This window comes from Hyalella azteca, unplaced genomic scaffold, assembly GCF_000764305.2.
Source record: "Hyalella azteca isolate HAZT.00-mixed unplaced genomic scaffold, Hazt_2.0.2 contig5366, whole genome shotgun sequence".
Lineage (NCBI taxonomy): Eukaryota > Metazoa > Arthropoda > Malacostraca > Amphipoda > Hyalellidae > Hyalella > Hyalella azteca.
In genome coordinates, this window is record NW_025935560.1 from 774,325 (window position 1) to 796,934 (window position 22,610).

General features: G+C 36.6%; 4 protein-coding genes across 4 annotated transcripts; all 4 read left to right on the plus strand.

The window, feature by feature from the left end:
• Positions 1-2,534: 2,534 nt before the first annotated feature.
• On the plus strand, positions 2,535-3,907 carry LOC108681131 (keratin, type II cytoskeletal 2 epidermal-like). Its single transcript, XM_018170124.2, has 3 exons — positions 2,535-2,549; positions 3,108-3,372; positions 3,756-3,907. The coding sequence occupies exons 1-3, from the start codon at positions 2,547-2,549 to the stop codon at positions 3,758-3,760; spliced, it is 273 nt and encodes a 90-aa protein (XP_018025613.1). The 5' UTR covers positions 2,535-2,546; the 3' UTR covers positions 3,761-3,907.
• Positions 3,908-9,908: 6,001 nt separating this feature from the next.
• On the plus strand, positions 9,909-11,090 carry LOC108681132 (keratin, type II cytoskeletal 2 epidermal). The gene is made up of 3 exons (XM_018170125.2): positions 9,909-9,925; positions 10,543-10,840; positions 10,954-11,090. Exons 1-3 carry the CDS (start codon positions 9,923-9,925, stop codon positions 10,956-10,958), a joined length of 306 nt encoding a protein of 101 aa, XP_018025614.1. The 5' UTR covers positions 9,909-9,922; the 3' UTR covers positions 10,959-11,090.
• Positions 11,091-16,386: 5,296 nt separating this feature from the next.
• LOC108681133 (keratin, type II cytoskeletal 1-like) lies at positions 16,387-17,396 on the plus strand. Its single transcript, XM_018170126.2, has 3 exons — positions 16,387-16,408; positions 16,787-17,063; positions 17,256-17,396. The coding sequence occupies exons 1-3, from the start codon at positions 16,406-16,408 to the stop codon at positions 17,258-17,260; spliced, it is 285 nt and encodes a 94-aa protein (XP_018025615.1). The 5' UTR covers positions 16,387-16,405; the 3' UTR covers positions 17,261-17,396.
• Positions 17,397-19,508: 2,112 nt separating this feature from the next.
• On the plus strand, positions 19,509-20,736 carry LOC108681148 (keratin-associated protein 21-1). The gene is made up of 3 exons (XM_018170144.2): positions 19,509-19,549; positions 20,101-20,428; positions 20,593-20,736. Exons 1-3 carry the CDS (start codon positions 19,547-19,549, stop codon positions 20,595-20,597), a joined length of 336 nt encoding a protein of 111 aa, XP_018025633.1. The 5' UTR covers positions 19,509-19,546; the 3' UTR covers positions 20,598-20,736.
• Positions 20,737-22,610: the final 1,874 nt, after the last annotated feature.

Genomic DNA, 22,610 nt, shown 5'->3' on the forward strand with positions numbered 1-22,610 from the left:
GGTTCCAAATTTTCGTGTTGTATCATATTTACGTGTATCATGTACTTATTTCCGCCAAAATTTCAGTATTCAATGCTTCCTATAACTTGAAAATGAATGATGTCACATTCGAAACGTCGTTAATAAATTAAATTACTTCCTTGAACCTGAATTTTTATCAACCAACGTCCACTGAAGAATATTGTTCGATCCTGAAAATTTAAATCAATGATTTCTCTGGTCATTAACCACTCGTGTTTAAATAAGCTTATTCTGCTATCTTATGGTAATTATTATTAGTGAGTCTACAAATTTTCATGGGTGAAGTAAAAAAACTTGTCTGTTGATGGTTAAAATATTTACACCTTGGTCATGTTTAAATTAACATATGCTGAACATAAATATTAATAAATAAAAACAATTTTCACTCACAGATGAAGTAAAACATTATTTTAAAAGAAAAGCACTTTATATTATAAGAGAAAGGACTTTTGATGAAGGCAACAGCAGGCTGACTATCAACCTCCCGACAAAAATATTCGGGCTTATTAAATCAAAATTTATAAATTTGGTTGTTGAATAACTCTGATATTGAATTCTGTTTACATTGCAGTAACGTTCTTTCAATCATAAACATTCTCCAGCATGTAACGGCTTTCTGCACCCACCAGACTAAGAAAGTGCAAGCTTATAGGTACAACACACACCTACTGGAAAGTACAGCTAGCACGATTTAAAAGTTTTTTTATTGAAATATCTAAAAAGACTTGTACGAGGATTTTGGTGTGTCAGAACGTTCTGAACCTCATCAGACTAGACATCATCCTAGACTTCAGACTTCAGTCTGGAAATCGGAGTACCTTTAGTTTTTACTTAATTGCCCAGCAGTGAGCGATGACACTCGCTAGCCCTTGACACTTGTTGCCCGTAGCATTTTATTGGCCCTGAAACTTGATTGCCAATGAGTCAACATGTTTTGTCATAACACTCATCATGCTTTGTCATAGCACTCATCATGTTTAATGCGGGCAGATGGATGTCGCCTCTTAACTATGCGGGCAGATAGATGTCGCTTCTTAACTATGCGGGCAGATGGATGTCGCCTCTTAACTATGCGCGCAGGTGGATGTCGCCTCTTAACTATGCGCACAGGTGGATGTCTCCTCTTAATTAACTATGCGGACAGATGGATGTCAAATTTTCCGCCACGACATTGTGTTGCCTGCTGACAGCTGCATGCTTACACGGCAGCTCAGCTTCTGAGGCTAGATCGTCCCCCCAAAAATGCTTTTAAATCTCAGGTATCACTTTGGATTTCAAGTGCTTCGGCAATTTTCCGTATTAAAATTTCTCACCGGTAGCTGGATCCTACTTAATTGAGTCACCCACATGAATATATCAAAATTTGACATACTATTAATGAATGGAAAAGAGTTTTTGTATTAAAGAAAATTTCAGCAGTGATTAATCTTGGAACACAATAAAAAGTGTCGAAAATTGTTGTAACTTTACAGTTTATCAATTAAGTTTACGCTCACCTCAATTGAACTACAAAATTTCCTCGACAGAATGAAAGTATGTGTTACAACTCATCTGCTATGACTCAACATTAAAAGTTCTAATATTGCGTAAGGAGTTTCAATCTCAGAAGTTATGCTCTAAAGTGTCACCATTCAAAAATCAGAATCGTATCATGCTAACAAAGGATCGGGATACAAATGACAGTTTCTTTAATCCCCTTTTAGAATATTAAATCGTCACGTAACAGTCATTCATTATGGACTCAACCATGTAACTTCGTGTTTTTCATAGTCACCTACAGCATGCATGTAATTAAGTCTTTCTATAGGAAAATAACAATGAAGCTTATTTCACGCAAAACGAATCGTAGGCCAATAGTTCTTGCAGTGAAGAGTAGAGTTACTATGCCTGTAAAATTTTCTAGTTTGACCCTCAAGTAGCACGGAGTTTTATATCCGCTTCGTCATGCATTATTAGTATCATTACCCGCGGCGTTACGCCAGCGTGGACAATGTGTTGTCATTTCCTCTCTAGAATTCTTCACCGAATTCAGGTTTTTTTGAAGCCTGCGCAGGGTCAAATGTTGCAACACGCGTGCAGAAACAACGCGGGACATAAGCGCATGGCAACCAATGCGATGATTATTGTAGTCCAACACGTAACTTTCTTTAATAAAAGTTTTCTTTTAATGTGAGTACTGACAATTTTTCGACCGGTATTAATTTTTTCTAACAAACGGACTGATAAACTGCCATCAAAACCCAAATTCATGAGTCTTCTCATAGAAATTATGCAGAAACACTAATTAGTTAGGATTGTGCACGAGCAGCGGCCGAATTAAATTTTATAAATGAGGGAGCGGAGATGGCGGGTTAGGAGAAAGTGAGCCTGCTGCCAGGAAGTATGTAGGAAGTCGTGCACGGAATGCTGAGTCTAACTCGGAAGAACTTCGAGCTCCTATAGAAGGTCATCTTCGCCTGTAGCGTCTTTATAAGCAGCTTATTTCTACTGAGCTTCAGTTGATTTCACAGCTACATTCAGTCAACATGGTGAGTGGAGATATGCTCGAAAAATCTTATATTCTGATATAATACTCATTATACATGAATAGGAATGAACATATATGTATATTACCATTTAAATCGTTCACTACAATTATGAAGACTATTATAAATCATGCAAGTCATATCCTAAGTTCTCTAGATGATAATAAATAACTAGTGAGGGATATTGAAAGACGTTCTGAAATTTAAAGGCATGTTGAGCCGCTGTGAAGAATGCTTACTGGAGCGATCAATTCATTCAGGCGAATTGCCAAGGTTGCCAAGGATGCAGCAGAATAAAGGATCCAAATCTCTTATTGTTTTCATAGGCAATAAGGGTAGAAAACAAATGGTATCGAATTTGTAAATTTCAAAAAACCGCAATATAATATGATAATTTTATTTAAGTTTATTTCGCAAAAATCTGTGTCATGATCATGCACAAATGGAACAAAGAAAATTGTTGTATAAAAAGAATTTATGAATTTATTTATTTATTTATTTTCCATTGCTGTTTACGTAACATATTAGAGGTAAGAAATATTATTTACGTTGTTCCAATAGTTCCGCCTCGCCCTCGCTCTCGCTCTCGCCCTCTTCTGCTGCATCGCCCTCGCGAGCGCCGATCGCGGATTTGGAGGTGGATTTGGGGGACACGGAGGTGGATTTGGACACGGAGGTGGATTTGGACATGGGGGTGGTTTTGGTCATGGTGGATTTGGTCACGGTGGATTTGGACACGGTGGATTCGGACACGGCGGATTTGGACACGGTGGATTCGGACACGGCGGATTTGGAGGACTAGGATTTGGAGGATTCCATCATCGCCGTAAGTAAAATCTAATTTTCTAACAAGGGGGTGGTTTTGGTCATGGTGGATTTGGTCACGGTGGATTTGGACACGGTGGATTCGGACACGGCGGATTTGGACACGGTGGATTCGGACACGGTGGATTTGGACACGGTGGATTTGGACACGGTGGATTTGGACACGGTGGATTCGGGCACGGTGGATTTGGACACGGTGGATTCGGACACGGCGGATTTGGAGGACTAGGATTTGGAGGATTCCATCATCGCCGTAAGTAAAATCTAATTTTCTAACAGCATTGTCGCTATATTTGCAAATTAATATTCATTACATTGAAATACAATTGATGACTTTGAACTATTCCAAAAATGTTACTTACATAAATTATCTTCACTTCCCAGGATAAACGAAGACTTGTATACAGCGGTGCCTTGGACCGCAACTCAGGTTGCCTGCGTGCAATCTTTTATTTATGAAAAAACTCATCCAAACGAAACACCAAAAAAATTCGTCCTCGCTAATTTAAAATGAAAATAAACTTATTTTTCTGAAAGTTTCATATTTTCCCATACATTTTCGAAGAATCCTATAATCTCATTTATACTGAAGAGCGTTAGAAAATTGGAGTCAAAGAACTATAGCTCATGGGTAGTTCATTCATTACTAATGTAAGCCATCGACCACGGTGTGATCAAAATGAATTATCGTGAAATATCGGACCATATTTGATAAGTCGTGATGATGCGCGTAAAATGCGATGATAATAGCTAGCATAAAAATAAAAAAATCAACGTCGCAATGGCTCAACAATTTCTGTAAATAATGTCTATGTAAATAATGTTCCAGGTAAAAAATATATCCAACTTTTATGAAAACTGAAAATCAGCTAATAGCGCTTCTTCTCACCTACTCGTTGCCAGGATATTTTAATGTTATTTTATTGCATTGCTGGAATTCATTTAATCATAATGAATAAAACTGTTATATACTCGAGCTTTTAGTGAATCTAAACGAATGCGTGAGTCACGCAAAAATCTTACGCCAAGTTTCAGATCAATGAAATCAGCCTTTTTTAGTGCATTTTCTCATTCATGGGAAAAATGCACTATTGTGCCCGCCATGTCCGTCCGTCCGTCTATCTGTTCGTCTGTCCGTCCGTCTGTCCGTGACCTCAAGTTTTCGTCGACGAGAAAATGCGCTCTCTTTCACACACTGCAGTGAGTACTGAGTTATATTTTTTGAAGTTTTAGGAATTTAACAAATTAAAAATTAAATTTTACGATCGAATAATCTTACCTACTACTCATAATTACCGCCTCATTTTATCGCTATAACCCGCGACCTCTCCCTGTTCTTATGCGATCCTCTCCCTGTTCTTATGCGATCATCCCTAGTTTATCAATATAGTTGTGCGCAGTGCGCATCTGCGTATGTCGGTATGACATCGCGCAATTTTTATACTAGGCTTGCAGAGCATAGGGGCAGGAGTTATAGAACAGGGAACATACTTGCGCATCCCCCTCATTCAGCCGTACGTATTCATGCCGAGCAGTGCAACGTCCCTGTGTCCAATAGGGATTTTAGAGTTTTAGCCTCCACAACTGGTGTTTCTGACCTACGAATTTTAGAATCATTATATATTTTCAATAAGAAACCCAGTTTAAATGCTGCATTCAGTTCCTATCCTCTACAAATTGTAAATAGATAGTACTTTCTCTACATGTCATCTCTATTTCTGTTATCTTCGATTTTAGTTCTAATGTCCTCAAGTTTAGGTGAATTGTTTGAATGTGAATTTTAGGTTACTAATTGCTTGTACCTGTGTTCTAGGTTTTGAACTGACGATGGAGCTGGACTCCGAAACGTTTTCTCTTATAAGAAATGGTGAAATTTTTGGCTGTTTTCTTTGCTTTTAAATTCCTGGTAAATTTGCGACTTAAGCAGCCAAGTGATTTTAATACGGAATTAAACATTTTTATGTAATATTTACTTTCGCTATAACTGTGCGAGTTCAGTAGGACTTTTGATCAAATATTTGTGAGAAGAGCGCACGTTCCTAGAAAAATTTCGTTCTCGAGCGTTCACGGTTAGCTGAACAAATTTTTTTGCAGAGATTTCATCAAGGGGTTTATGTTTTCCGTATAGTTGTTATGACTTTTTAATTAAATGAAATATCTAGTAAAAGTGTCGAAGTTTCGCCGATGTTGATTGAGTTTGATTCAAAAGTAACAAAACAGTAGACCAAACTGATGCATAGATTTAGGCGGAAATGAGTGTAAAATGATAAACATAGTGCAGCTACAAAGATACTGGCATTAATTATTTAATTTATGAAGAATAATTGTAAGCGATTAGTGACTTCAAAAGAATTGCTATCACCAAGTTCAACAATATAGCCATCGAACGTTAGCAGTAATTTCACTTTATAATGATAATAGTGAACGGTGATAAGAACCTGAATATTCGCCGCCAAATATTCTTTTTTAAAAGATACTTGATAAAATCACTTAAGATACATTCGACCATGGATCAGTACAGCAGCAGTTCATGAAAAGTCAATAATAAGCTGACGAGTTTTACTAATCGTTTCTTACTATGTGTTTTTCAGGAGGCAATCAGAATGAAAAATATCCACGTTAATAAATTTATTCTGATCGACAGTGTTCCACAGGATGTAAATTTCTTTTATAAGAGAAACTGACAAACTTCACGCCGCTGATTCATTCTTCGACGAATAGAAATATAGTTATCTTGCCGTGTTGTTTCTTATCTTTTAGCGGGAAACAGCTCACGCAGTAGTATTCATAGGTGAAATTCAGTCATTCTGAAACGAATAATATTAATAGATCGCTGGCATTCTTATAAAGGGGCTCAGTAAATAATTGCTATTGACGGTGGCAACTATATTTAAAATGGAAACAAACACACAACAAAATACGACATCGAAATCCTGTTGATACCCGCATTTCCAATCTGCTCGAGTGGATCCATTGATTCAGAGAAAAATTTTACAGGTCTGAGGTAGTGAAATTCCAGAAATAGATAATACTTTTATTTGGAATACAAATGAAGATCACGTGGAAAGCTCACATTAGAAATTAGAACTGGGAACTCACAATGAAAGTAGAATATAAGCAAAATTGATAACGAAATCAAATAAATTGTGCAAATTGTGAAAGGAATCTGGTTCTGGTGAAAGTTCGATGACTCTAATACAAGGTGATTCACGGTAACTTCCTGACTTGAAAGCTCAATAAAAAAGAAATTGTAAGCTATCATAAAACTATGAATTTTATCGAAAAGAGCATTACCTGAATTTTTGTATTATTTAGTTTGAAAATGACATCTGACAAAAGACGGCCCCCATTGTCAATGCAATCAGTTAGTGGATTTTGAAGTTCAGTTCAACAACCTGAAGCATATTGACGGGTATTGACCTCATCTCCTTGAGAGGTGACCTCTGGTCGGCCCGATCCCCCGACTTGGCTACGTGTAATTTTTTTATGGAGTTATCTTAAATCAGTTGTTTCCGGCAACTGTCTAATTACCCAACCTCATTTGAAGAACAATATACGCCAAGCAATCGTCAACATACCCGTCAATATGCTTCAGCGAGTTGAACGAACTTCAAAAATCGACAAACTGAATGCATTGACAATAGGGGTTGTCATTTGTCCGATGTCATATTTAAAACTAAATAGTACAAAAATTCAGGTAGTGACTTTTTCAATGAAATTCTATTTAATTTACTAGTTTTTCAATTAATTCAAATCAATCTTTACTATTTTTTTTATTGAGCTTTTAAATCAGGAAAGTTTCCGTGAATCACCCTGTGTCCTCGTATCTTCCAATCGCTATTGAAAAGCCTAGTCAATGTGACCTATGGTACGGCGTTTCATAATCCAATCAAGCTCTGTGACTTTCCTCCGGTGAACTACAATCTTCGTTGCCATGTTATTTGTTCTTGGCTTTTCGTAACATTTTACGAATTCTGCATTGGCCGAGTAGACATTTGTGATTAACAACCATCATTAAACTCACGTGGCTCGTCTACTAATAGCATTTTGAACCCTTGTCGAGCTCACTAAACTATGGATTATGAAGTTTCACATAACTTAATTATAGGTGATCGAGTGTTTAAAAAGAACTAGAATTGATGAATGACCCTTTTTTTAATATATGCGAAGCATATGCACGTAGCGGCCAATGTTCGCGTAGCGGCCAGTATACAGACACGTATCAGCCAATGTATACGATGCGGCTAATTTAGGCGCAGCGGCCAATTTACACGTAGCGGCCAATAAAGACGTAGCGGCCAATGAAAACGTAGATGCCAATTTACGCGAAGGGCCAGTGGACACGTATATAGCGACCAATGTACGCGTAGCGGCCAACATACACGTACGTAGCGGGTAGCATTCGTAGCGGCCAGTATATACGTAGTGGTATATTTCTTGTATGAGCTTGAAATTAATTGGTTTGGCTTGAAAAACAGTAGCTAGGTTATTGGCTGACCGGGTTGCTTCTTCGTGGCTCGTCGTGGTATTCCAGCCCAAGATTTCGAAACAAACCAAAGTAATGATGCATTCGGTTCACAGAGGTGCCAGAGGAGCAGGAAGCCGGAGTTCAACCATACATAAACCACGTACTGTGTACTATAATGATACCAAAAAAAATTCCATTGGTATTTAGTTTCAGTCGATTCTTCTAAATGCAGGAATAGCGGCTTAATAATTCCATAATATTCTTAAGTGGGTACAAAATTTGAAACAGACATTTATTCAGCTTTATTCCCGCAAGCTTCTAGATATTTAAATTGTTTTTAGTCTCGGATGAAGGAGGATTCTCTTTTTAATACCTGGGAAATTCGGGAGATCGGGATGAAGATTTCAATATTTTTCCAGTGTCCATGAATAACAGAGGGTTTGAAAAAAAAAACTTACTGAATCTTAAATGATCAATTGGATCAGGAACGGAGTGAACATGAAAATTTAAAACGTTGGAAACGATTGAAGCTCAACTCCGTGTCAGAAGAGAACGAATGAAATATGGTTACGTAATCAGAAGTATTTATATTAATATTGCTTAAGTCATCTAATAAATTGAAGATTTGCTCCGAATTTACATCGGTAAAAGAGTTGATTTTAACTTATTTTTTGTTAGTTTATATACATAATTCTTTTTATATGTTATTGGCAGGAGGGAAAAATAGTGGAAGCTCTGAAGTGAAGCTGCGTAAAATACAGGGTGACACAAAAAAAACAGAGCTCACTAAAAGTCTTATAACTCCTGAAATTTTATTCAGTTTGAAACAAAAATTCTATGGAATTATGTACAACCTATGTAGCCAACATCTGCAAAATCTATCACACGTGGTAGACTCTTAGATCAATCCGTCTTCTTAATGAATCTGAAACAAATAACAGGATTACTTGAGTATTGTGGAAATTATTCAACTTTTTATGAGCTCTGTTTTTTTTGTGTCACCCTGTATATACGAAGAAAACTTTAAGTCAGCCTTGTGAATAAGGAAGCTGTTAGCTTGAAACTTTTACTGCATTTTGATGCTTGAAGCAGCAGAAACTTTTTCATTAAGCATGAGAAAAGGTGCCTCAAAAATGGAAACATCTCGAATTACATGTTAAAGTATTTCACCTGCATAGATTAAAATAATGTACTATTAAGGGATTTGGAGACACATTTTAATGATCTAACTTGCCAAGTGTTTAATCAACAGAATTAAGCTAAATGTTCTCATGTGAGTGTTCGTCCTCTTCCGTGATACTACATTAAATTCATTCAGGGCTGGAAAATATTTCTCTATTGAATGGATAATGGCAGAAAAAACGAAATGTATTTGTACGAATTACTATTATACGGGCACATGAACACGGAAATAATCTTTTCATGGCCAGCTGGTAGGTTCTTCATTCATATTCATCGTTTCACCTCAAGTACCAAAATATTATATGTAGATAAGTATTCATGGCTCTATTATAAGCTACGTCAAGACTGACCATACAATTTGCTTTGTAATTTCCCTACCTTAATTCTTTGGAGGATGAAGGTCCGCTGTTCAGGGTCTCATGTTGAAACCCGGCCGCTGTGCGGGACAACGCTGGATATCAGATTATGCTAATTAATATGCTAATTAATAATTATACTTTTACTTGTACACATTTAAATGTTTGCTCACGACCATGATGCGTAATATGATTTGACCAGCAAGAATATTTTCTGGAAAAAACGCAGACATAAATTATTGTTTTCTTGAGGCACCTCTTGAGGTTAACCGAATTCTGTGGATGTTCTATTAGCATTGTGCATAATAATTTTATTTGCTAATTTTACTTGGTATAAAGGATAGTACTTGAATTCATTTACTATGAATAAGGTTAAGGTGTGTGTTCCTACCGAATGTTAATTACCGACGAAGTCACGCTCTGAATGGGAAGGCTCATGGGAAGGGCCTGAAGCTCCTGTAGAAGGTCATCTTAGCGCGCCAGCATCTTTATAAGCGACGTCGTGACGCTGAGCTTCAGTTGAGTTACCGCCTCATCCAGTCAACATGGTGAGTCCGTTAATGTTAGAAAAGACTAATGACTGATATAATAATCACAAATACAATAAATCATTTTATACGTAAAATTAATTAAATTTAAATTTAATTTTTTAAGTGCGACAATCAATCATTATATAATCGATCATCAAAATTAAGCGACGTCTTGATGCTGAGCTTTAGTTGAGTCACCGCCTCATCCAGTAACCATATTCTGTGGTAACAGAGAATTTTATAATCCTTCATACATCATCTCATTTATCTTCATGAACAATCTTCATGGACACAATAAAGTAGTACATGATCATCATACAGTGTTCATATAATGGATATTTATAATTCTATCGAAAACAATAATGGAATAGAGAGATTAGAAGAATTTTTTCAAATCATGACGCTTAATTGCTGGACTGCTGTAGAGCACATCTACTTCAAGTCGATAATTAATGCAAGTAGAGAACGGCGTCTGCGGGGAAATGTTTGAAAAACAGAAACCGGGTTTTAGAATAACGATCGCAAAAATGTTAATTCAAATCCCTATGCATAGATCTTATTTATCAAATTGACAAGCGAGTTGAGTATGAGTTTTCTCGAGCTTGGAAATAATGTTTTTATTTCCATGTGTACAGTTCCGCTTCGCTCTCACCCTTGCCCTCTTCTGCTGCATCGCCCTCGTGAGCGCCGATCACGGATTTGGAGGTGGATTTGGGGGACACGGAGGTGGATTTGGGGGACACGGAGGTGGATTTGGACACGGAGGAGGATTTGGACATGGAGGTGGTTTTGGTAACGGTGGATTTGGACACGGTGGCTTTGGTCACGGTGGATTTGGAAATGGAGGATTTGGACATGGAGGCGGATTTGGCGGTCGTGGACTTGGTGGTGGATACGGAGGACGTGGATTCGGAGGCGGATTCCATCATCACGGTAACCATCATCTTACTTGTTCTGCATGGTCAATATTGGTACTATGTTCTTGCCTAATGAAATATTTTTATCAGTTCTATATCACTTAAATGACTATATGATGTGTTTTTTAGGGTAGAGGAACAGCCAACGTAGCGCCAGAGACCACTGCATCGAACCTCTCCCTCCAGAAATCATGAAAACTTCATTGGACGCATCCACAAACAAATTATATAAGAAACCTATCCCAAGTGATAAAGAATTTCAATAAAATTATTGTTCCCAAAAGGTTTTATTTTCCCCATTTAATTATATTTATCGTACAATCTGATTTTCACTTACTGGATTGGGGTATCACGATTGTAATTGAAGTGCTCAGCTTTATCATTCGAAACTAAAGTTCTTAATCGAGGTGGGATCAGCATTACATATCTTGTAATTGCTCATAAAATTGTACCGGTATCTATAAAATTTCTATAAATCATTATATTACCAATTTATTTTTATAAATTCGTATATGAAGGCTGGAATAAATAGAGAATGCTGGTGGTAGATAATGTATTATCCCGTGGGCGACACATATAAAACGTTCATGAATGCTGATCGTTTTCTACGAGTATTCATGAATTGTTAATGAGAATTCATGTTAGTGAACAATGAATTAAGTAGAAATTTCGGACCTCATATAAAAATTCATGCAGTTTGGTTGTATAAAAATTCTTTTGCATTAATGAGCTCATTTGTGTTTCCACGTGCAAATAATCAGAAATAATGTGAAATGAGAATAATTTATTATTATCATTATCACCATATTCACTTTTCTGTTTTCTAGCTTGAAAAACTCTACAGGCGTATTGAAAAATAAGAAACGATTGTCTTGCCGTCGTGCAGTACACGACAGTGCAAGTCGTGTATCGTATTAGAGCGCACCCATTGGATGGACACCTCAAATTAATCCAATTGATTAATTGAAATAATTTCGATTATAATTGTTTACTGGGACATGTTATCGATTGCAAATTAGACACATATTTGTAGATATTGTAAGCCAACAACTGTTCTAAGTGACTGATTGTAGCTAGAGTGAAATATTTGATCGTTCTCGTATATGACGGACAATAATTATTCATGAGAATTATGGTTACAATGCATGGGAATTAGGGTTACATGACTGGCTTTGACGAGAGAATTTTCTTTAATTATCGAAATTTTAGATATATGTGAAATTTCAACTAATTAAGTTCCTATATATAGTGACTTCAATGGAGGTAAATGACGGGTATTTAGCATAAGAATATTGTGCAAAACGATGCACAGCATTTGAAATAAAAGGTTTGCTTTGCCTTTACCTGAGTGCAAGTACAAGAATATCGTGCAAACTTATGAACTGAATTCCAATAAAAAAAATATTTGTAATATATAAAATCGCAGCTGCCGTATTTTAATAGAAGGCTACATTTTAAAATATTTTGATTTTCAAAGTTCATACAATGTGAATAAGGTTTCAGGTTTTAACGATCGAACTACTCTGGTGGATCAGATTTGCTATGTGGGATGAATCTCGTTAGTTCGAAAATTCATGTGATCTGATATGTTATAAAATGAAGAAACATTTTCCGTAGCAGGGGTCAGGTCTTGATATTGTCACACCACAGTACTGCTGACATTTCCGTGTAACACATTGCTAAACTGAATCAAGTAATTAAATGGTAGAAAAATTGTAGAAGTCTCACGTAGAATGCATAATATTTGTTCTGATTATAATTTACGCGAAAAAAAACAATTTATAAACTAGATATAAAAATTTATGTGCATGATTAATTTTTGCAACAAACAGTATTATTAGGCCCCCTCAACCAGGCAAGCAGCTTCAAACTTCACGAAATCGTAAAGGTATAAACGATAGAAGTAATTGGCTGTCTTTAACATGAAACCGTCAGATTTTGTTAATCAGCTTTAAAATGTAAATTAATTAAATTATTATTCATTTTTTAAACCAATGAACTGTTTTTAAAATTATGCTGCTAGTCCAGACTATAGTATACTGAAAATTTTCCTAGTCATAATTTATATAATAATTTTTTCAATGTAATTAAGGGGATGGGAAAATACCGAAGGCGTAGGGTGTGATGAATGCGCGGTGGGATGCCTTGTGTTATAACAAATTATAATATTCAAATAGTCGTTTAGAGTATGTTGTATAAATTCATTGACTTGCTCATTGTTTTAGTTTAATACTACTTAAATACTTAAAGTGTTATTGTGATTTACTTTGCAAGTTTAGAAAAGTCTCGATTCATTTGTTCATCAATAACGGAGCCTAAACTTAAAAAAAAAAAACAGGATTCAGGAATACTTCCAATTTCAACTTCGATTGGAGGGCGCATCTGTACCTTTGTGAAACTAAATAAGCAATAACGTTTTTTAATAAAACCACAGGTACGCAATAATTTTGGCCTAAACAAAATCAATTTATGACCACAAAATTGTATTTTGATTACTGTGACACATTTTTTATTGGATTTCTATCGGCAATTTCTAATTTATAATTTTTTTAATACCTTTATTAAATTTTATCAATTTACTTTACTTATTTCATTTATCACCTATCCGGGCTACTGCTATGCAATTCCCTCCAGCAACCACAACTAGATTTAACGAAGCAAACGTATAAGTATTTATCATCCATTCGCATGCCACTCGCGCAGTTCTATATATAATCAAGTGCATTGTGAAATGCGCGTTTGCTAGAAGCAATATTTGGTAAAATGGATAATTAAACAATCATGGAAGCTACCGGTATCATGAATGACACCAACTTCATGTATGTATGACACCGATGTCGTGAATGCCACCGATGCCGTGAATGTCGCCGATGCCGTGAATGTCGCCGATGTCATGAGTGACTCTGCTATCCTGTGTACCGCCAGGCCTCTGATGAATGGATATAGCAATTTATCCCAAAAAGGGCTAGTTAAACTCTGGGATCTGTGCTACTTTGCATTTGTCTTGTCTTTGTTTGCTTGAAACGGCAGATTTATCGGTTTATTGTTTGTGAGGGATTTGAAACAAAAAATCAACATCTTTTAGCCGGAGGACGTTTTCTGGCAACGCTGCACTGCGAACGGAGGAAATGTTAATTTTTAACATCCCAGTATCACCTGTTGCCTAGAACACCTACCTCGGGTTTTCGTTTCAAGCGACAAGTTAGCCTGAACTATTCAGACTAACTAACTTGCAACTCGAATAAACTTGCTAGGCCTGATTCTCAGCAAAATCGAATAAAATTATTATGTCAAGTGGATGAAAAAGCAATAAGTTAGATTTTTTGACAAACTAAGACAATGTAGTGATTAACAAGGCTGAGTTTGGCTTAAAAGTTCGAGATGTGCCTGTAGGTACCAAGTTTTTTTTTTTTTTGATACATGATGCTTGAAATTCAATATTGATTAACTGATGTAGTTAAAGAACCTTTTTTCGTATACGCTCCTGTTCTCTTGAAACATTTCACTTTTCATTAGACAGTGACTTGAGTTTTCCTCACAGATTTGTATTTCATATTGTGAAAGATATATTTATTTACCAAACAACCACTCTCATATCTTGATTAAGGCATGGTGCAGTTCTAAACATTGAAACACCATAGATCTCAGACTCAGAGTTCAGGTACCGCTGTTCCGCCTCGTCTTCGCCGTCTTGCCGCTCTGCGCCGTCACTCTCACGGCTCGGGCTATGGAGGATTTGGAGATCTGGTGGATTCCTTGAATCCACTCAATCTCCCTCATTCGAGGGAGATCAGGTGGATTCAATGGATTAGGGGGCGGGAATGGGACGAAGTTTTGACAGAGGAACCATACATGGTTTCGCCTATTTTAAAAGCCTGCTCATCGGGGCATCACTGCGAGTAAAATTTGAAATGATGTTGATGTGTATCAATTAAAAAGTCGAGACCATTACCATGAAATTGAATATACTTCGTTAGCCAATTTTATCGAATGGTTTGCCATGAATAAGGAATACCGTACCAAAAATCAATGCTAGATGACAATCTATCTCGATTTTTTCTCGATTGATATTTTAATTTTCCTGATGATTGTCAAAATGTTAGAAGAAAAGTCTCCAAACTCTGAAGATAGCCTCAGCTATATTGAGGAAATTTTTCATTCGCTTTATCATGTACTTCCGTTGACTTGCCGCCCTGTATCTAGAGTTCCCAAACCACAAATTCAGGAAAAAAACCCTACTTTAAATTCGTAGCATGAAGCCGCATTTAAATTTGTAGCAGCAAGAAATACGGTAAAAATCGTAATTTTAGTTCAAAATAAGATGTTAATTTAATTACCGAGTTTACGCGTGCTGAGAAAGTAGTCGTATTCGTCATATTTTGACGGACGACAATATACTTTTTGTATGGACAATCGCCCTGGAGGCTGGTGGCCTCGGCACGATTTTAAAACATACTGAATGCATTTGTATGAGTTTCTAGAAAGTGAAACTACGTGAAGTATTCACCTAGAAATTGGTGTGACCAGAAATAAGTCAAGTAAAGGGGAAAAAATTTAGTTATATGCTAATGTTAAAGGAATAATTTTTTCTTATAGGCGCTAAAAATATTTGACGACAAACACGGAAAATATTGTAGGTCTTATCAGGTGATACCCATGATACGTAGTATCCAAACTTTAATATAGTCATAAAAAAGTTAAATACTCGCCTAAAACTGCATTATTTTCACACAAACGATGGTCGGCGCATTCTACATCCGATCTTATCTCTTATTAACACGATTGAATTTTGAAATAAATACCTACTAAACATTACGTTAGTCAGCTATATAATAACGGGCTGTTACATGAAATTTATCAAAACCCATTTCACTCTGCACCGAAGTTTATTTCTTTGTCTTATGGATAACCACAAAATACGAATTGGAGGGCATTGAATTCTTAAATACAGGAAATAGTTCGTTCAATGAAAGATTGTTGATACTATGTTTGTTATAACATTTCCGCGTATGTACAAATACGTTAATTAATTTAATCGGTGCGAGACTCATACAAATGCCATATCAAGGAAATGCAACAACTTTGTTTCGTCATATCTTACCTTGAGGTATTCACGGTGAGACTATCCATTATTATATAATCAGATGTTGCATTATATAAAGGCAGGAACAACGCCAGACGCAGCGGATAAGAATACATTATTGTGATATAACTTAAGCTCATCTAAATCTTCTATGCAGATCTACGAGCTGAAATTATTTGACTTCTATTATTTGAACCTTAGGGAACTGTCCACACAAAATAAATTATAAAATTCATGTCCAAGGCTCATTTGATTAGGATTCTACCGGCACATGCAGACACTATAGAGACGTAATGCTGGCATACCTCTACGATATAAGAAGGGGGTGCAGGTGAAGCCGTTAGCTGGGGCGAGGTACTTAGAAAGTCACGCATTGAATGGGAAGGCCCGTGCAAAGGGCCTGAAGCTCCTGTAGAAGGTCATCTTCGCGCGCCAGCATCTTTATAAGCGACGTCGTGACGCTGAGCTTCAGTTGAGTTACCGCCTCATATAGTCAACATGGTGAGTCCGTAAATGCTAGCAAAATCTTATGACTTTGATATAATAATCACATATACAACGGAAATAATGCAATACTTGTTTTGTACAATCATAGATATTTTACAAAAAATTTAACCCCTTTTTTAAATTTAGATTAACAAATTGTAGATTAAACTGATATGTTTCTACCGAAAAATTACCAAATTTCTTTCCGAATAAAGAGAACAATTGAATTCCTACGGCTACGTATTACCTGGATGAGGCTATAATTGTGGATCCAACGTTTCATTCTCATCGATATGAAGTTAATAAATAGATATTTCTACTAGCCAATTTGAATATGCAATTTGGATAAGAATTCTGTTTCGCACATTTATTGTTTTTTTTTCGCTCGTGCAGTTCCGCTATACTCTCGCCCTCGCCTTGTGCTGCTGCATCGCCTTCGTCAGCGCCGATCACGGATTTGGAGGCGGATTTGGGGGATTCGGTGGAGGATTTGGGCATGGAGGTGGATTTGGGCACGGTGGTGGATTTGGGCACGGTGGTGGTTTTGGGCACGGAGGATTTGGTCACGGAGGTGGATTTGGGAGGGGTGGGTTCGGCGGATTTGGATTTGGCGGACGCGGATTTGGTGGTGGATTCGGAGGACGCGGATATGGAGGCGGATTCCATCACGGTAAACAAAACTGTTTTTTTCAGTAAGAGTTTATCTTGCGTGTTCTCTTAGAACTTTCTTGTAGAGACGGATTGCTTCAGATGTTTATAGTATGACTATGACCACATTTAGTTATGATAATGATTAATGTTTTTTTTGTACGATTATGACTATATTAAGTTATGGTAATGATTTATAATATTTTTCTCCTAGGATAAGACAAGACCTGCAGTAGTGACCAGCAGAGCCACGGACAACAGCAATAAGAGTGCCTCATGAGCTTTGATTTTTAATTCGAATGAAATATTAAGATCTCTGCGAAAAATTTGAGCATGAATAAAGTTATATTTTTAACCAGTTTTATTGTCCCGAAGTAATAAACGACAAGATCTCATCAGTCTAATCGGGGTCAAAATATTGTCCATATTGTTAATAAACAATTGTTTTCCCTTAGTCAAAGATCAACATCAGAACTCCTGTCTGTGATTTTCAGCGGAATTGATTTTTATATACTTTGAGGCACTCACTCGGGACTCAAAGAATCTTCGGAAAAACGTCCGAAGTAGAAAAATTAAATCAGTCGTAGGAAATGCTATAGGAATGTTAACTAGCCAAATCACTTATTCGCCTTTCCGAAATAGAGGATTCTCGCTAAAGTTTGCCGCAGATTACTGGTCTTATAGAAAACAGCGAACAAAATTACCATCAATGAACTGTAGTCTGTTACATTGCTAAGATATCTGGTTAAACAATGAGGTGGAGGACAGTGAAAGGTTTGGTGTTTTTATTTTAATGTGATGAGGTCATTAAGATACGAGCCATTTTTCTCTCAGTATAGAGGAGCTGTTTCATGGGAAATTAATCGATAATTCATCTATTCAATTTTAAACACCGGGCGTTATCAACACGCAGGACTTCATGTTCCGATTGTCACCGCAGCGTTGCGTGACGTACAAACAACGAGCGTACGTGTTAGGCACGCGTCATATGCAATGTTCCCACACCATTCAATGTCGGTATCATTTCCTTGACTATAATTAATTCTGAGGTTGAAAAAATATATTATGAGCACTGCATACAAAATTCTACAAATTTATCGACTAGAGCACAACGATTAGCTGAATTCAAAAGTTAAGATCGTTTGCGATCTACGAATGCCACGAGCTCTATTTATATTCAGCGGCATAAACGTAAAGAACTTGAATCACATGTTTCCTGCGCGCAAAAATTTTAATATTATAAATTGAAAAACTTTCTAGAAAAGATATTGCTAATAAGTTTGAGTTAGTATTTTAGCCATTTAATTAATACCATAACACTGTATACAGCTTCATCGGGTTCGAGTGTTTCGTACCGATAGAATTTGCAATCAATTTTTACAATGCGCCTTAAGAAATTTTTCGAAAGATATTTAATAATCGTTAATTAGTTTTAGAAATAAAATACAGCTAAACAACCGTGCTTGGGATTAGATGATTAAGTTTCAGATCCCTCGTTGTCGATAAATTGGTTGCGGAATAGTCTCTGTTTTTATTTTATCTTTGATTTATATTTTCAGACATTAAGGCAGACGCCCCTCCACAAACGGTATTGGGCTGAGTGCAGAAAAAACGTTTTTGAGTAACATATGCAAAATACATGTAAAATTGAGTCCGAGTTGTGTATGAAGATTAAATTACTTTGGTACTTATGGTAATTTAACATTAATTATCGAAACTCAGATTTAATGAAATCTCAATAATATCGCAAATTGATACTCTAGAAAAAACTTAAAATTCCATATTTCAATAAGCTTCACAGAAAATCTTTCTCGTCAATGAAACGATGGTGACTTGCAGGAATGAAAGCGGTTTGAATATAACAAAGTTTCACACTAACATGTTGAAGGATTTAGACGGCGTGCTTCAAATTACGTAGGGCCTGACAAAATTAGGAGTAAGTTCAGGAATTTTATTAGTTCAGAAATTCTGAGCGATGGGGGGAACCGACAAAGAGAATGAGAATTTAAGAAAACACGAAATTGAGATTTCGTATCGAATTAATTAATTAATTAATTATTTAATAGGAAAAATAAAAGCATCGTGGCTAATTGTTTCCCAACGGCAAATTCAATAGTTGAGAGTCATAAATATTTTTGTTGCCATCATATTCCGCCTAGCAATAAAAAAATAATATCCCGCCCAACTATGAAAAACAGCCTAGCAATAAAAGTTGAGTGTCGGAAACCGGTCCCTTTCCCATTAGAGTACCAGGAAGAAATTATCAATGTTATGTCCAACACACGCAGATCTACCAATCATCTCATGGCCAGGCAGGTCCTGTAAGTGTCGAGCGAGCTTAGTTGCAAGTGGCCTGTGAATGACCAACATCCGCCCTTATCAGCGTTCGCCACGATTATCATTAGAGTGTAGAATATTCAAGCCAACCGAGGCCGCTTTTGGTTATATAAAGCGAATCGAGTGAGAACAGATCACCAGTTGAGTTCCTCGACAGCCACTGTCAATATGGTGAGTAAATATTCATTTACTTAATTTATGTAAATATGGGGAGTGAAATGAAACATTATTACGATTGACATAAAAATAATGTCAAAAGTTCTAGAAATTAAATGGTAACGTGCGGCATAAAGTTTGAATTGATTCATTTTAGGTTTAAGAAGGTGACATTACAAATCTTGTTTTCGCAAATAAACGCTCTCTGAAACATCTCGTTGTCAGAAATAATAACTTAAAATATTATTTTTAAGTCTTGACGATTGCAACTCAATTGCAGTGCAAGTGCGACTGCAACACAATTGCAGTGCTGTAGCCATTGTAATATCAGCGAGCGTTTAGTTGAAGTTCCCAAAAGAGATCAGCCACATTTCTGAAAAATTTCAGTTTCTAACTGAAATTAAATTCTAACTAACGGGCTCGAAGGCAATACATTGCCAAATAATTGGTTCCCCAACCACCCTGAATAATACCATAATGAAGGCGTAGTTCAGTTCTTAGCTTTGAAGACTATTTAGTGAAACAGAAAATTTTCGACCTAGCGTTAACTAATCCACGTGTCGCAGTTTCGCCTCGTCTTCGCCGTTCTGCTGCTGTGCGCCGCTGTCCACTCGGCTCCAAGCTATGGATATCTCGGAGGAGGATTAGGCAACATTGGATTCACAGGAATCACACCCTTCGGAGGATTTGGTGGACTCGGCACAGGATTCGGCACAGGAATTGGCACAGGATTCGGTTCTGGATTTGGTGGACTCGGCACAGGATTCGGCACAGGATTTGGCGCAGGAATCGGTTCAGGACTCGGCTTGGGACTAGGACGCGGGCTCGGACAATTTGGACTTGGTTTCGGTGGCCTTGGGTATCCAGGCCTTGGAAATGGTTTAGGGTATTTTCGTGAGTAAATATTAAATGTGTACTCAATTGAAATTGGCTTCATTTCGATAGTAATAATGTCAATTTGTCAAATTTACCATCAAAATTTAATAATGCTCTAAATTCTGCTTCTATTGATTTTGTCTGTTTCTTTGTTGATATTTCGATATTTTTTCCTCCAACAGGCTGAGAAGGTGAGATGGGAATCTCCAACTCGCAGCCCCGGCCACTACTATATTGCACGACCCATGAAAACTTTTTTCCTTCATAATTTATAACCTTTGACTGTTTCTCAATCGAACGCATTAAATAAAAAGCCTTCAGAGAACCTTAATCTAAAATTCTCCTCTATATTCATAAGTTTCTAGGAAACTAACTTATCCCTCAGTGACTGAAAAACTGCTAAAAAAATGCTCTAAGAATTCGTAAATACGCTGCTTGTCAAGTTTTGAGGGATTAAAACATTAGCATTGGGCGTAGTGGCGACGAACGCTTGAGGATGTTTTTAAGACGAGCGAGGTTTAAGGGAGGGACATTTTGTATGTTTGTGGAATCAGAAATAATCTTATTCTGTACATTTTTTTTCATCTCCAATACGAGTGACTATTCGTAATCCTACAAATGGATATAATTATTTCCGCTATTAATTAAATAATGATTTTGTGTTTCCTTTGCTAAAATTGAGTTTAAGAACTTAAAATTTGGTTTAAGAACTTACCATGGAGCCAAAAGTATCATTTTCCTTCCTATTCTTCCAATACTTAATCAGTATATGACCAATGAAATCAAAAACTTTCGAATAACAATGTTCAACAGCTCAGATATAATTCTTATTTCCATAGAACTCCATAAGAAAATGAACCAGATGATAACAATCTTGAGATTTCTATACTTTTTGGGGACTTCCGCCCTCCCGGACGACAGACTCGCTCCGTGCAGCCGTGCCTCCACCTATAGAACAATTCTCATTCATTATTGAAAGAATCAGACGCTAGGAACTTGCACTTGTCAGCTGCATGAACTTTAAACGTCAAACAACACACGGTTGGAAACGATACGAAACAACGATTCAGAAGTTATATTGTTAAAATCTGAAAGCTTGGATTGATATCATTGTCGTTTGCAGTTTTTCTTACATTGCCTCAATAAGGCTACACTAAAAATATTTTAAATGAAAAATCCTTAAAAGAAAACAAGTGTTAGCTCCCTTCGGGGCAATTAAATATAATTAAATGATTTGTATCCATTATTTTTTTCAGTAGGGAAAATGATCAACTCGAGCAAAATATTATAGACAACCGAAATTCCTTGATTTCAATGACTCTTTAACGTGATGAAAATTTTCATAAATAAGCTAATCGCTTGCGTTGTAGATACCATTCTTGCAATAAAATAACATTTGCGTAATTTTCCCTTCACGTTTGAAGGGATTTAGTGTCAACAGGAATAAAGGGCATAAATATACGGTCTCAGTACATCACGTTTAATAAGTTTCGACATAATCTAGCCTGAATAGTTCATAGAAAACTAGTACACTAAACGGGGCCTTATAACACAACGCACGAAAGATACTATAATATTCAAAATAAATATTATTGGAAAGAAGTTTATTCAAGATAAATCTTAGCTCAGAATATTGGGGCTGGATTTTATTTTGCTGGGTTGTTACCTAATAAATGATTGGACCGACAAATAATTTTCTTTGCGTTTATCTAAGAGAATATATGAGGATCATTTGAATAGAAACCTGGGATATATTCGTGACTCATTGTACTCTTGCATAAAAGTGAAAGTGCTTGCATAAAATCATGTTGGACGGGACTTTAATAATGATTCATAGGATTGGGCGAGTCAGTTAAATTAATGGAAATATGAGTAATAAGCGGCCAAGCAGTGAATAGAAAGGTCCGCTAGGAAAATTTTGTACAGGTCCTCTTACAGATATTAATATCTGTTAAGATATTCTCTTTTCGCAGATATTTTCCGCGAACAGATAAACTGTGATCGGTTTATCACCGCAATGTGCATGAATATGTTTACTTCCAATCATTCATTTTAGATTCACAATTGAAGAGCGCAATGCCGTTTCGGTCAGATCTGCTGCAAAGCGTTCGTAAGCGCGGGTTTAGGGGCAGATATTGCTGACACAGAACAAACTTGGGACGTTCAGGTTGATTTGCTTTAGGCCGCTATTGCAAATTTG